Source organism: Saccoglossus kowalevskii, chromosome 3, assembly GCF_978046115.1.
Source record: "Saccoglossus kowalevskii chromosome 3, keSacKowa6.1, whole genome shotgun sequence".
NCBI lineage: Eukaryota > Metazoa > Hemichordata > Enteropneusta > Harrimaniidae > Saccoglossus > Saccoglossus kowalevskii.
Genome location: NC_140643.1, coordinates 30,339,363 through 30,355,852, shown reverse-complemented (window position 1 = coordinate 30,355,852; position 16,490 = coordinate 30,339,363). Strand labels below are relative to the sequence as shown.

General features: G+C 37.3%; 1 protein-coding gene across 2 annotated transcripts in view; it reads right to left on the bottom strand.

Annotated features, from left to right (window-relative positions):
- Positions 1-262: 262 nt before the first annotated feature.
- The window catches only part of LOC100366318 (splicing factor 45-like), a 20,125-nt gene continuing 3,897 nt past the window's right edge, over positions 263-16,490 (bottom strand). For both annotated transcript variants that reach the window (XM_085497032.1, XM_006820640.3), the window contains exons 3-12: positions 15,175-15,359; positions 14,189-14,391; positions 13,597-13,829; positions 13,154-13,240; positions 12,500-12,713; positions 12,111-12,259; positions 11,498-11,634; positions 10,571-10,669; positions 8,437-8,509; positions 263-735 (exon numbers count right to left, since the gene is read on the bottom strand). In XM_085497032.1, the coding sequence (XP_085353158.1) occupies positions 635-735; positions 8,437-8,509; positions 10,571-10,669; positions 11,498-11,634; positions 12,111-12,259; positions 12,500-12,713; positions 13,154-13,240; positions 13,597-13,829; positions 14,189-14,391; positions 15,175-15,359 (1,481 nt within the window). In that variant the 3' untranslated portion in view covers positions 263-634. The remainder of the gene's footprint in view (positions 736-8,436; positions 8,510-10,570; positions 10,670-11,497; positions 11,635-12,110; positions 12,260-12,499; positions 12,714-13,153; positions 13,241-13,596; positions 13,830-14,188; positions 14,392-15,174; positions 15,360-16,490) is intronic.

Genomic DNA, 16,490 nt, shown 5'->3' with positions numbered 1-16,490 from the left:
ACATTTTTCGTCGTATAATTAAATATACTTGCAGATTCTATAAAATATAAAAAGTTCACTTTGAATAACATGTGCCAAAAAACTCTACTACATCCTTAAATTTGACATCTGTGACACTATCCAACAGTGAGCACATAACACATGTTAGACCCCCCCCCCCCCCAGCAGAGCACACAGTAGTGTCGCCCCCTCCCCAAACACCCCAATAATGTAAAGAGACCCCCCTTCATAAGAAAAATTGTATTGGATAGAGTTCATGTCATTACTTTACAAATCATTTTAGTTTTAATATCACAACATCCTTTTTTTTTCAATACAGTAAATTTGAAAGTGAAGGAAACTGCCCAATATGATATATATATATAATTTTACGTACACACTGCATTTTGATGAATTTGGGTATGCACGATTCCTGCGTATGACTACACAGTCTTGGAAAAAGTCTTTAGGAACGGTGGCAGTAGCGTAAAATGATTAATGATGCAACAACTTGAAATTTGCATGTGTAATGAAGTGATGATGAATGTCTTCCATACTGGATCATCTCTTTCCACAGTCCATCCAACTAGGAATTCACAAGTTATTGTTTATTTTAAATCTCTGCTGAGCAAATTGTATATCACCCACACGCCTCTTAGCTTGGAGCCAAATCATATCTTTTGAATCTATCAGGATCAAAGAAGCCTGCTTTTACAGTCCGTCCTCCAAAATATCTTCCATTAAGATCCACCACAGCTGTCAAAGAGAAAACAGTGAAAGACAAATGAGTATTGTAGACTTTAGAATGTCCGCTGAGCTGGCCACATGTGAGTTCATTGAATGGTCATCATGGCCTCAATGTTTCAACGGTTACTCCAGTGAACCTTAACCACAGCTGCCACATGGCAGTTGGGTTATGGTGTCAGCCAGGTCTAGCCAAACACACCAGCAAACCTCAACCCCGGCTGCCACAGAACGATTGTGGGTTTACCAGGTCAGGCTAAAGACACCAGTAAACCTCAAACACTGCTACCCATATCCGAGGTATGTAAATGTTCGGTAAAACAGCCAGCGTCGCTGCAAATTCGCAATGGCGAAAAAACAGGCGATTGCGATTTCGCAATGGCAAAAAAACTGACGATTGAGAGTTCGCAATGCCACAAAAACAGTCGACTGAGAGTTCACAGTAACACATAAAACGAAAGACCGATTTATATTGTTGAGCATTGCCGCAGTGGAAAATAGAAAACAGTTTTGAAACGTGAACCATCAGAGGTATGCCGACAGTCAACCAATGGTAGATGTGGATTTATGCAACCCTGCTGTTACATTGTACCAAACATGAAGCGGAGAGATTTGACACGGCATAATAAAAGTCAAACTCTCTTGCGAGGACGTTTCATTTGGTGAATTATTTGAGGAAAAAACGTTGTGACAGGATGTAATTCACAGCGTTCGACAGAACCATTGTATCCATAGTTTGAATTACAAAACAACCCCGAACGTGGCGTACAGTCTGCAGACAGCGGTACGTTTCACCGGCAAACTGCACTGCAATCTGAATCATCACAAATATAAAAACCTGGGCGTCATTTTATTTTTGTTAGAAATAAATGATTTGTACACATTTCCCTGAGATCACACGTAATTGTAATGAGTGGCCCTACTAAGTACTCCAATATACGACATTCATCTCCGATGCGTCTTTTTTACGAAATTGATAATTTTAAGCAGTCTAGAGCTTGATGCAGAAATGGGATTTCCCAAGCGGTTCAATTCATTTGCGAATGCAAGCGGAAACGTGTCGTCGCCATTTGTCTCAGCAAATTTACCCTCTGGTAAGTTTTGATACCATGTACAAATTTCTACGTTCCGGCCCTGGTTTGGTCGATCCAGCCTTGGTATAAATTATATTCGATACGTGTTCGTATCTAATGTTAATATATTAAATGTACAAATGTTTGACTATCTTGTTTAACAACTTATTTTTTGTCTTTTGCATTTTTCATGATTTAACACCGTGTTTGACAGTGCATGGAGCTCCATGGACAGTGCAATAGATGTATGTTCATGTATTCGCCGCCGCCTGCGTGAACCGCAGACATTAGAATATACTATACATCTAATACAATCTGTTCGAATGTCAGGGTTCGAATGCACATTCATGGTGTGTCGCGTAATGAATGTTAATACATTAAAAAAACAACGAATGTATCGTACACATCTTCCGTTCGGGCATGATGCAAAGTACACACAATCATTGAAATGGTAATGAGGAGTGTAGCAAACAGGTCACTTGACTCCAGTGGTATCATCAGTCACGTACTTAACACCTTCTTTGGGCCGTGAATTTTTACCTTTAAACAATGATCTGCCGTCATTGTTTGTAATTTTGCGTATAAAGTACGAGAAGTCAGCCGTGCATTTAACAAGGCGACAAAGTGAGGCATCTTGCTACATTGTTACATTCCGACTTCTGTTCTTAATTTATTTACGCAATTCCCCGTGGAAACACATTCAAACGAACCACAAAAATACAGACCTTGAGCATTTGAGCATTTGTAAAAATATGTTCAAGCAGCAATTTTATAGCTCAGTAAAGATGATAAAACTCTATTTTGAAATGCAGAGGGAGACTTTCACCTGCTTACTCAGAGAGTATCTAATACGTATAATATTTTAACCTTTATTTTAAAAAGTTACTGCCATGACCGTAGACTACATTGTTTTGTAATTTGGAAGACCATGTTTCAATGTGTGTCAATTCTGTGGTAATTATTCTTTTGAAAATGCCTGTTGTCACAAATAGAAACTTTGTTGCCTGGCCCATTTATTTTATGTCACCCATGATACAAACTGCAAGCTCGAACGAACTGTAAATGAACTACTGTAAATATTAAGGCAGCTGGTGTAACAAAATGAGGAGAGTGTCCGCTCGCTGATAAAGACGTCAGGTCCTAAAACTGAATACAGCAGCGTAGAACACGTCACTCTAGACGAAACTGAATATACCCGACTTGGAATTCGGATTCTCACAAGTTGCCTTGTCGCCAGAAATGACTTGTTTATTTTACTTCACGCAGTTTAAACACACAAACAATAAGCGTGCATGCTGACTACTGTAGAATACTTTATTTTCGCTTGGAATTTATTTTCGTTATTTTCGCTGAATGGATGATTCCGTGAAAATAAAATCCAGCGAATGTACTTTTTTTCCTATATTTCACATTAAATTCATCAAACATCAGTGAAAATAAGTTCCATACAAAACGCCCAAAAAGTCTTTTCAGCGAAAATTAATTCCAGCGAAAATAAAGTATTCCACAGTATCTGTGCACAGAGAATGTTTGCTGTACTTGAATAATCAGTCGAATTAAAAAAAAAACTAAGGTTCGCCCATACCACGGGAGGTAAATGTAGATCAATTCCAAAGGTAGCTTTGATGTTTCCTGTTCAGTTTTTGTGTCATGACGAATGCACATAGTCCTATATGATCTGTTTCTGAAACTTGAAGTACGTAGTTGGTAAACACCCAACAACTATCTCATCGAAAAAAGATCGATCGCGGGCCATATGCAGAAAACAATCGTTGAAAAAAAAACTATATGCTAAAAAAAAAACTTATCAACTGGGCATGGGATCTCGCCAACGCGTCAAGTGATTATCCAATCACAGACGTGAATTCACGTAGTAGGCGATGAACCCCCCGATGAACTCAACTTGGTCTTTTGATGTGTAGCTTTCTAACAGTATTTTTCACGAAACATCGTCTCAAATATATATTATCTTTACTATTTCTACGCATCAGTTGTAGCATTTATGTCGCCAGTAAGTAATGTTACAATTTCGAGGTTGCGACCGAGAGTGAAGAGTTTGCTTATTGTTTACCGTAGCGAACACACCAGCGTGCATATATTACCGGTCATCGTCGTGGCATCGTAGTTCAACAATACAAGGATGGCAAATATATAGGATACGTAACAGGATACGTATTAGCTCCGTTATAAGTTCTGTCGTTACGAAGTGTCTCGTAGCTCTGATCAATATTCTATTGAAGCATCCCTGACTGGACCGCTATACACATTGACGCTTCTGGCGATTAGTGATAGCTGTAAATAAATAAACTACGAGGATTTCTGCAACATATGCAAGTGATTAGTAACACCTCAAATAAACAACTACCCCGGGAACTGAATTGACTCAATTTTTCGCGACAATCGTAGATTAGACCATGGAACAACGGGAGAACAAAAATAAAATCACGCCCAGGTTTTTATATTTGTAATGATTCAGATTGCAGTGCAGTTTGCCGGAGAAACGTACCGCTGTCTGCAGACTGCATGTACGCCACCGTTTGGGGTCGTTTTGTAATTCGAACTATGGATACAATGGCTTTGCGGAACGTTTTTTCCTCAAATAATTCACCAAATGAAACGTCCTCGCAAGAGAGTTTGACTTTTATTATGCTGTGTCAAATCTCTCTGCTTCATGTTTGGTACAATGTAACAGCAGAGTTGCGTGAATCCACATCTACCATTGGTTGACTGTCGGCATACCTTTGATGGTTCACACAACGTTTCAAAACTGTTTTCTATTTTCCACTGCAACACTCAACAATATAAATCAGCCTTTTGTTTTATGTGTTACTGTGAACTCTCAGTCGACTGTTTTTGTGGCATTGCGAACTCTCAATCATCAGTTTTTTTGCCATTGCGAACTCGCAATCGCCAGTTTTTTCGCCATTGCGAATTCGCAGCGACGCTCGCAATGGCTGTTTTATAGTACATTTACATACCTGCATATCCCCATCGTTTATAAAGCATGTATCACACAAAACAGAATATAAAACTCGTTCAAAAAAATCTACATTTGTTTTCTCTCAATATCATAACCACCTTAAGGTAGCGAGAAGGGAAATTTTCATTTTTTTCTTGATTTTTCAAAAATTGATAAAACGGTTACTTTAGACCTTGATACATCACCCCAGGTTTACAAAAGATCGAAATTGCGAAATAACGTTGCTTAAATTAGTGTTTTAAAACACTAGCAGAAAAGACTACACCTGCCGTTTCGTGGATATTTGCATAGTGTTTATCTTTGGAAGGAATTAAATGATAACATCTTATCTGTAACTCTGTTGTTGACGATTCTGATATAACGGGTGATAAGCTTCCAGTTGCAAACAATGTGTGTTTATCTAACGTCCATTGTTAGCATTATTGTCAGTCGAGACTTCGTCGGAGAAACATGGTCACACAGTACTCATTTCGCCCAACCTTCCGCTTTTACATCGACCGCTTATCGCTTAATTTCCGACCACGCAGTCTTGTCCGACCGGAAACCGACCGCATTTTAATCGCATTTTTTTTTTCGCTCGCTCACTCATTGAAAACATTGACCGCTCGCCCAAACACTGAAAACTGGCACATGGGTGGTCGAAATGGTGGTTTTGATAGTAAAGTGTGAACATACAACTAGTATTAACTATTATTACATTCTGAACGACACTTCAAATCTAATAGCTGTATTACACTTGTATCGTGAAAGCAACTGAACTGGGACCTCTTGTTACGTGTTTTGGGTGCTTGTTCTAGATGTAATATTTTTATTTTTATTTTAATGAGACAGTTACGTGAAAAAAGCCTAGGTAACTCCTTTTGACAGAGCAGAGAAACGAGGAAATGTTAGTGATTAATTTCAAAAATAACGATATCGAATTCACATCGGTCCATGTCTGGTAAAATTTGACATTCAATTTTTAAAATTAAGTCACGATCATTGAATGAGCTCGGTCTATACCGTATACGTACCGCAAAAGTGTTCCCACAAAAAATATTTTCGACTAAAAACGGCCACATGCCCTGAAAAAATCGAACAGAGCTTGACATGTATGAATAATTTATTGGGCTTAAAAGAAAAACGTGTCAAATTTAGTTATAGCCATAACTATTTGGTGGCCAGTCGATGAACAATTCAAAGTCCTTCAGGGCTGAAAATCATCGACGCTACTCTGGTTTACTTTATTTCACAACTTGCAGAGAAAACTGATTCGCGTGAGCTCTAATGTATCTTAGCCTAGTATTTTCTTTTTGAACTAAGGTCAAATTCCATCAGTTTGTCAAAATATATGTTTTTCAGCGAATAATTTTGAAGCCTGTCACAGCACAAACAACTATGTGAATCGACGCCGGTGATTGGATTGTACGACGACCCTTCAATTAGCGTCAAATATGCTTTGTTACAACATCATTGATTGGCTGAGAGAGTCACCTGATCGGAGCACGAACTGGGTCACAGAACCATATTTGTCCGTATTATAAACAGGACTTTGCAAAATAACCACACCCACATTTTCAATCTTTTTTAGCGCGGAAGTTGCCAACAAATGTAAAAAAAAATCGTGAATTTCATGGATTCGAATAAAATAAAGCAAGCGATTGATAAGGATGATTATTAATATTTTCCCCGATGCTCTTCGAATTTTTATTTTTTTTATTTCAAGGTAAGAAATGTAAAATAAAATATATATTAAAATAATAATACTTGATTAATTATTTGGGGTTTCAGCCCACAAATTACGGACATGATCTCCATGAATTACGGTCAATGTTTGTCTTCTCTCAGCTGATTGTCACGGTGTTGATCGACGCCCTTCCTAAACTCAGTATGGAGAAACCAACGGGGATTGACATTCCAAACAAACAATCGAAATTATCAACGAAAGACGAGATTTTTCTAGATATTTACAAACATACTGTCATGACAAACATATGTAAAATTAACAAATACACAAAGAGGTGTAATATTAGGTTTTATTTTAGGCTTAGAAATATTTTCTTTCACTCAGCCCATGCATGTAACTGCCATTTAGCTTTAAGGTCCTTCAGCATCGGGGGAAAACAACAATAATTATACAAAACACATTGCGAAGACTCAACAATCAGGAAAGAAACCCCAGACAACCCTGTCGTACTTGTGTTGAAATACATTTTGTATTTCACGTCAGAATATTGTTTAAAATAAAATATTCAGTCCAAGCCAAATCGAGGTCAAAGGGTCAGGTTGCGTGCATATAATTATATATAGTTAAAACAAAAAGTATTTGAACTTTTGTCAGCTGTTCAACATCTATAAAAACCAGAAAGACAATTATAAGGCAATGTGAACCTCGTAAATTATTCTGTTAGTCCGAATTTTAAATGCGCGCGAGCGAGCAGGTGGGCGGTGATATTTCGGGGTTTGCACGGTCGAAAATAAAGCGGAAATTGTCCGGTCGAATTCAACAAGCGGTCGCAAAAGCGAGAGAAAAAGGTGATTGGAAAGCGGAAGCAGGCGGGAGGTTGTGCGAAAGGAGTACTGTAACTTTGCACAACTTTTTTTTAAATCGTTTTATTTTCCAAGTCAATATTCTATTTTACTAATACATTTTTTTTCTAACGCAATGGCGAAGAAAAGAAAGAAAGCGTCGCACTCTGACACAGCAATTTTTTTTCAAACATCGGCCATTTTGTTTCACCATGAAAACCGTTTTATTAGATGTCTTATCTGAGACACTTGAAGGATTAGCTTGTTTGTAAACTGTCAGCGTGTACAGTGAGACAGTAATGTTTGTCAGAGGATCATCCTTCGTTGTTCGTTTGCATAACAATGGAAAACCCGAACGTTCCTGGAGTACTGACTCAAATGCCAGCAGTTTTCTTCATTTTTCGCGCTCGAGCTTGAAATTATTCATTATCTGACACTCTTTATGAGTTCTATGATATCAGTGGTTAATATGTTTGGCCATTTTTAGTGTATATTTATAATAATGCAGCAAATCTACAGTGTTTTATTAACCAAAACTGTTTTTCGCGTTTTTCTCGAGTTGAAGTTTTGATCGAGAACGACTCATTGGGACCGCCGCCAAATCAAGTGCGTTCGGACTTGGACATTCAAACTCGCAGTTATCGTTCAAAAGATAATGATGGTGCGAAATATGTCTGGGTTTTTAAAGAAAATGCTTTGTCACAGAATAATAGTCTGTTAAAGGTGCCAAGTATGAAATAATTTGGGGACAAAAAAACAAACCTGCATAGAAATCGGAACAATAGGTCTTTTGATTATCGGAGACGCATTTCAATGGACTTGATTACGGACAATGCATAACTTAAATTTCACCAGGAAATTCCGCAGTGTGCTCTCGCAATCGCGTACTTAGTCATTTTTACAAGGTTCGCCATTTTTGATGTCACGTGATAATTATGTAAACAATGTCTGTCCAGTTTGTGCGAACTTGCACCTCTATACTTAGTCTTTTGATATATATAACCTAAATTACTGTTCTGAACGAGACAACAGACAGAGAATGTTTTATTTAAAAACGTCACAAAACCTTCTCGCTACCTTAAGCAGTGCACTGAAAATGATCCAAATAACTGTGACTCAAATAAGACAAAGCCAATGACACCCTGCGCTTACCTTTGATGGCAGATTCTAATCTTTCAAATTCCACAAATATTCTCACTGCTTCATCTGGTGCTCCTCCAGGAATCTGCACAAAAGAATAATTATAAAATAAAGGAGGCAAATTACAGTAAAATCAATTGCAGGAATACTTTTCTCTACGCATCTGTATGTAGCCTTCATTGATTAAAAGTTATCAGTCAACAAGTCATTGTCAATGACACGTCCCCGTTCCGTTCATATTTGAGTGACATATACATTCAAAGCAGATCATGACCGAAATGCACCTGCATATGTACAACACATTGTGCTAAATCTGAACAAAATCCATCCATGCATGACTGAGATCTGGTTCTGGAATTGTGAAAATACGTGATTTTGATGCATTTTCGGCCTTAAAATGGCCATCATTTCGCTATTGTTAAGCAGATCATGAAACAAAGGCACATATCTATTTGTGACATGATGTACCATGTGTGTGTGAAGTTTGAACTTGATCAATCCAGACATGTCTTGGATACGGATCCAGAACTGAATTCTTTAACAAAATGGCCGCCAGTCGGCCATTTCGAACTTGATCCGAAAAAAAAAAGACGTGCATCAAGGTCCTATTATGTTTAATGTATGTACCAAATTTGAACAAAATCCATCCATGCATAACTGAGATACGGGTCCGGAATGGTGAAAATGTGCGATTTCAATGCATTTTCGACCTTAAAGCGGCCGCCATTTGGCTATCGTTAATGAGATCATGATACAAATGCACATACATATTTGTGACATGATGTACCTTGTGTGTGTGAAGTTTGAACTCGATCAATCCAAGCATGTCTCGGATACGGATCCAGAACTGAATTCTTTAAAACAAAATGGCCGCCAGTCGGCTATTTCGAACTTGATCCGAAAAAAAAAATGACGTGCATCAAGGTCCTATTATGTTTAATGTATGTACCAAGTTTGAATGAAATCCGTCCATGCATAACTGAGATCCGGGTCAGGAATGGTGAAAATGTGCGATTTCAATGCAGTTTCGGCCTTAAAGCGGCCGCCATTTGGCTATCGTTAATGAGATCATGAAACAAATACACATACATATTTGTGACATGATGTACCTTGTGTGTGTGAAGTTTGAACTTGATCAATCCAGACATGTCTCGGATACGGATCCAGAACTGAATTCTTTAAAACAAAATGGCCGCCAGTCGGCTATTTCGAACTTGATCCGAAAAAAAAAATGACGTGCATCAAGGTCCTATTATGTTTAATGTATGTACCAAATTTGAATGAAATCCGTCCATGCATAACTGAGATCCGGGTCCGGAATGGTGAAAATGTGCGATTTCAATGCATTTTCGGCCTTAAAGCGGCCGCCATTTGGCTATCGTTAATGAGATCATGAAACAAATGCACATACATATTTGTGACATGATGTACCTTGTGTGTGTGAAGTTTGAACTCGATCAATCCAAGCATGTCTCAGATACGGATCCAGAACTGAATTCTTTAAAACAAAATGGCCGCCAGTCGGCCATTTCGAACCCGATCCAAAAAAAAAAATGACGTGCATCAAGGTCCTATTATGTTTAATGTATGTACCAAATTTGAACAAAATCCGTCCATGCATAACTGAGATCCGGGTCCGGAATGGTGAAAATGTGCGATTTTGATGCATTTTCGGCCTTAAAATGGCCGCTATTCGGCTATCGTTAATCGGATCATGAAAAAAATGCATGTGCATATGTCCCATATAATGTGTGATGTATGAGTGAAGTTTGAACTCAATCGGTCCATGCATGTTCGAGATACAGGTGATCACGGACGCACGGACGCACGGAAGCACGGACGCACGGACGCACGGACGGACGGACGCACACAGGGCAAAACATAAGTCCCCGTTTTCGGACTGCGTCCGAACGGGGACTAATAACTGCAACATATTATAGTACAGTTGTGGTCAGAAGGTTATTAACACAAGATGGTGACCACAACTGTGGCCTCGACATATATGCTCAAACTTATGTAATTTGTATACTTATTGCAGGAGCATTCATCAATAACATTAATAGAGTTTTGGCAAAAACATCAACTTTACAACAATGTTACAGCAGCCCACCCCACCCCATCCCCAACTAAAATCAGGGAAGCTTACCTCAAATATAAGAACTCTTGTTACTTTACCATATTTAGTACATTCTTCAGCTGTTTCTGGTTCTAGATCATCGTCCACTTCACCAGGACCAACCATATTCTGATAAAAAAAAATTTAATTTACTCATCAACTTTGTGCACATATATATACTGTGAAATACTTTATTTTAGCTGGAATTAATTTTCGCTGACAAGACTTTTTGGGTGTTTTGTATGGAATTTATTATCACTGATTTTTAATGAGTTGAATGTGAGACAGGAAATTTGTTATTTTCAATGAAACATCCCTTCAGCGAAAATAAATTCAAAGCGAAGATAAAGTATTCTACAGTACAAAGCAGCCGATACACATGAGATGGCAAAACAGAAAGTGTGTTAGACAAGAATGATTCTCAAGTTTCCAGATTTATGGCGTAATTATATGAGAAATGAATTTAATTTGAGAAATCTGTCCAGGGCTCAAAATTAATATTTCTTAAAGCATGGCTTGACTGCATGTTCAAAATGTCATAATCCCAGGGTAATATTGAGTAATATACATCTATTTTAGTTGGTGCTAGCAGCCATGCAAAAAATTGTGCATAGGATTTCTCAATTTAAATGGGGTGTCCATAATTTTTTATGAATTTTAAGTACTGTGGTTGCCCATTTCCAATAGAAGTGCATATGCTAACAATTAATTTGGGAAAATATTAGCCCTCGTACAAGAATTTGTAGTCAGTGTGCAGGTTACTATTAATTTCGAGAATGGTGGCCGAAAAATTGGTAATCTGTGTAGCTTGGGATAGCATTTAATTTTGAGCGCTGGTCACGTTGATATCGAACTCCTCGCATACAATGTTTGTCACCCTGGTAATAAGGTCCTGGGTCATAGCTTGAAATAACAAATCACTGCCATTGTTACCAAAAAATTAATTATTCTACTTACTCTGAGTAGTACAACTTTACTAGGATTTCTCATTGCTTCCGTGAGTGCTGTTGCAGCTATTTGTGATTTTGGTGGACCCATTTGATCAGCTGATTGAGGCGGTGGTGGCGGTGGTGGAAGAGGTTCTACTGGCATAACTTAATAAAACATAGTCATATATATAGGATATACTATTTTTTATTTAGAAATAAAAAAAAAAAAACAATCTGGAACAAAAACTATACATGTCTCTGTACAAAGCATTAATAAAACCATGCAAGAATTGTTTAAAAGTATCTGTATGTCAACAAATATGTCAAGCAGTACGTCAATATATATGCATGGTGTCAATAAGATGAATATTAAGTATTGCCTCTAATTGTAATTTTCTTTAAAGTCACACAAAACTAATTTTATCAATTCACCTTTCCTGTTGACAACCAGTTATTCCATCCATCTTACCGTACTGACATTCAGTTATCCCCACTCACCTTATCTGCCGACAACCAGTTATGCCATCCATCTTACCATACTGACATTAAGTTATCCCCACTCACCTTATCTGCAGACACCCAGTTATCTCACTCACATTACCCTGTCTCAAATCCCCTAACCGAACCAGTGCAGTACTCACCAGGTTTGTCACCAGCGATAATTTTGCCACCTCTTTTACTCGTTTTCTCGACTTGTAACGCAGAACTCATGCCCTGTTCTGATTTTCCTAGACCTTGGCCTTCTTTAAAACCATATTTAGCCATAATTTTGGCTGCAACTGACCCAGCACTAAATGCACAAAAATGGGGAAGATAAAGTATAAAGATATGATATAAGGTAGAGTATGTAAATTCAAATCAAACAAGTTACAGAATGTAAATCACATCTGTGATGTAAAATTATTGATACCGTTAATAGCAACGGGATGTATATCCTAATATCTACTAATAAAAAAATAATTTTAACAATCCTGGCATAATTATTTATTCATTGTCAGATTAATAATCAAGTGACTTGATGTAAACTTACCCTAAGCCTATAGGTGCTTGGAATGTACTGACTTGTTGTGGTCGTGGTGGTTCTATAGGGCTAACAATGGAAGGAGGAGGGGGTGACATATTTCCAAATGAACTACCAGGTGGTGGTGTCGTAGCTCTCTCTGGATCAGCATCATAACTCGGTACTAATGATTTTGGTGCTAATGGTTTTGGTCTTTCAAGTAATGGTTTACTTGGAGGTATAACTGGAAAATGAAAAAGATGCATGTTATATATAGCCTCTGATATTCACTACTGCAATGATATAAACAGTCAAGTTTTATACAATGAGAACTATGAGAATCTGCATTCGCAAAATACAATTTTTGAAGTTGAGTAGCCTGGGCACTACAAATTCGGATCAGTATGGTAGCATACATCGTTATAGCAACCACTGGGTCAAAATAAGAAACTAGACTATTCCAAAATATCAATCTATATTTGAGAGAAAAATACTGGCTTACTGGCGTTTTTGCTTACTTGTTTAAAGTTCAAACAGGTTTGAAAATGATTAGATAAAAACTAGTTATTGAAACCACAAAAAAAAAGTTAACACCAAAGACGACGGCATTTCTTCTTTGTATACCTTTTTTTATTCGTCTAGAGTTAGGGTTAGATAACAACGCATAAATAATGGACAACTTACATCTGTCTTCGTTGTCATTATTTGCTTGAAAATCTTCTTGTATTAGTGAAGCTGGTGGTGCTATGGCTGCTCCATGTGATGGTAAACCTTAAAGAGTGACAACAATTACCGGGTAGGTGAGTGATACAATTTATTTTCACTGGTGAACAGTTGTGGTAATTAGAAGTCTTACCATAAGGAACAGTATCTTTAATTACATAATATGCAATATTTTAGAATTATAGAGGTCTGAACAAGGAACTAGGGTTAGAGATTGATATCAAACATAGTTCAAATATTTAAAAAATAAAGGCGTATATATATGGTACAATTCTGCTTGGTTATTGCAGAGCTACGTCTTGTTACCATGGCGACACTGTTCAGAGAGTAAGATTTAAAGTGCGCCCTCTATGGCAATAAGTATCAAGTTTGCAAAACTGAAGAATCATGCGATTCAGACAAACCTGAGCGTCTTCGTTCTCGTGCCTTGTCACGTTCTTCAAAGTCATATTCGTCTTCACTGTCTGGTTTTCTTGAAAATCCCTTTGGTGATCTGTCTCTAAAATCCATCTCCAAATCTCTGTGTCTATCTTGATCCCTATCTCTTCTGTCTCTGTTTCGATCTCTGTCACGATCCCTACCCCTTTCTCTATCGCGATCCCGATCTCTGTCACGGTCTTTCTCTCTCCTCCTGCCACTGTGAATGATAAGAAAATATATGTCAGAATCAAAAGAAAAAGTCCATTTTTTTTTTTACCAGAAAATGTTGAAGACATCTTTCACACATATAATGAAATTTCATTGATTTTAGGAAAACGTAACCCTGCCCTGCAATCTGTAGATTGCTATGTTTAGAATAATTATAAAACAATAGATGTTACTTCTATTATTTCAGTCAAATCAGCAATGACTTCACTCAAACCTCAAGATAAATAAATAATCAACACCGGATACGAATAGTTGATAATTTGAAAAATTAACCAAAAATGTGTTAATCGTTTTTTGTGTGTGTATTTACTGTACTGTTTTTTTGCTAATAAAAGGTTGGATCAATACCTGTCTCTGTCTTCCACGTCTCTGGATTGTCTTTCAAGTTCTCGCTCTTTTTGTCTTCGTTCCCGCTTGGCTTTTATAATTTTCTCATATTCATTTGGCCATAATGGATTGTACTCGTCATTGGCATCAGGGTATGATTGTTCTCCTCCAGTTATAAAGGGGGAGGGCTTAGAGAATTGAACCTCTTCTTCAACAACAGGCGGCTATATAAACATAGTAAATGTTTACACAATGTAACCCACAGTCAAATACTTACAATGTATTTTGATCACTGCATGATGTATTTGGTGTCATTCCAATCTGATTTAATTCACATGTAGAAGAAGCTCAAATTTTTCTTTTCATAGTTCGTATTAATTGCTATGTTTAATACATTTTTCATATCAGGCGAATGCTGTACAATATTAAATATTGCAAAAATGATGGATAAAAAGCAACCCCCCCCCCCCCCCAATTTTGGAGCCATGACCTGCATCAATATATTTAATCACTATGGGTGTTGCCTCTGCCAATCTACAAAGCTGATGAGAAGAGCTACAGCTGCACAAACATTCGTTGTAGAGTTGTGGACATTACAATAAAGCAGTAACTTCATTTAAAATGCTAAATGAAATTTTAAATTTTAGATGGTATTATTCTAACATTCAGTTATCCCACTCACATATATTTGCTTGTTACAATCACTATTTCACTGACATTTTTTTAAAACTTAACTTGGTAATGGAATTGTAGTTTTCTGTAAATTCAATCATGATGATAACTATTCAAACAATGGGAGACACATAAGCACCAGTACAGTGCTTAGCATGTTCCCCTTGCATCAGGGAGGTTCTAGGTACAATTATCAAAGCTAACTGTGTATCCAGAAGTATAAAACAGTGTACAGTCTGCCGTGCTGTTCAAACAGGCGACCATCAGGTGCGGGGTAAAAATAAAAAATAAAATTAAAAAAAATTAAAAAAAAAATTAGGAAGTCTAATACCTACCTTGGGTGGTTTACTGTACACAAGCTGAGGAGGTGGCATAAAGTCACTTTTTTCTTCATTACTTTTCTTTAAATCCACCACAGGTGGTAGAGTGGTGTGACGTATTCTACGTTGTGCCTCAGTGAGAGCTGCTTTCTTTATCCTCAACTGAGACTGCATTAACCGTATACCAGTTGACCAACCAGCTAAAATGTACAAATACACAGAAGGGTTCAGATATTCTTCAGTCATGTCTCAAGTAAGAAACAGGGGAACAACAAAGTTCCTAAGCAAGCTTCTATAACAAACTATATATCATCTGAAATTTTAGATATAGCCAAATATTGTAGTGCATATACTGCACCAATAGTCTTTTAGATGCTGTATTCTCAGGGGCAGAGCTAAATCACAGAATGTTCTATGTTGCTAGGACGCGCAACACTGCACAATGCATTTCTAATGACTATGTGAGCTGCTGTGGAACGACAGTCAAAGAGGTACTGGAAACAGCTTACGGTAAGTAAAGTAATTATGTTTAATCCACTTTTCAGGAGAGTCTCAACAACTAGCCATAAACTAAAGTTTGAGAGTTTCAACTGTTTTCACTAGTTGTAGTTGTCAGGCGGTGAAAAAGCCCAAATAGAAAAATAATAGAAAGTACCGGTATACTAAAACATTGTCTCCTTATCACATAATTGGCCCACAGAAAACAAAAAAAGTTTTTGGTCAATTTGCATGTTTTTATAAAATGAAAGTTTTCATTAAAGGGTGACGTACACAACATATGTAAAATACATTGTTTACATGAAATTTGAACATACGATGCAGAACGCCACCACACTTTTGATTTTTCATGCACATGAATATTTTTTTTTTGTTTACCTAAAATTTTGCCAAAAACAACAAAAAAAGCTGTGTTGAGCATGTTTGCAACTGTGAGTGAAATGATTAGAAATATGGGCCTAAGTCATGCCAGCACATATCGATTAAATTATGCCATACATATATACAGATACATTCATGAATGCAGTTGGGCTCTCTAGACCTGGAACACTTATCAGTCCAAAACAATACAATGCACATTTCTAGTACACACATTTAACACTTTGATCTAAACTATGACAGAGCTTGAGATTTCACAAAACAAAATGGCTACTACCTATAGTCACATGACCAAAACAAGCAGCCTATCGGCTGAGATAGCTCCGCTGTTAGCAATGCACATTTCAATTAAAGAACTGAAGACATCATTAGAAAATGAACAATATGTATGGTATCAAAGCAATCGGACTTACAGTTTTTAACAAGAAGTCGAAAATATCACTTTCTACCAAAAA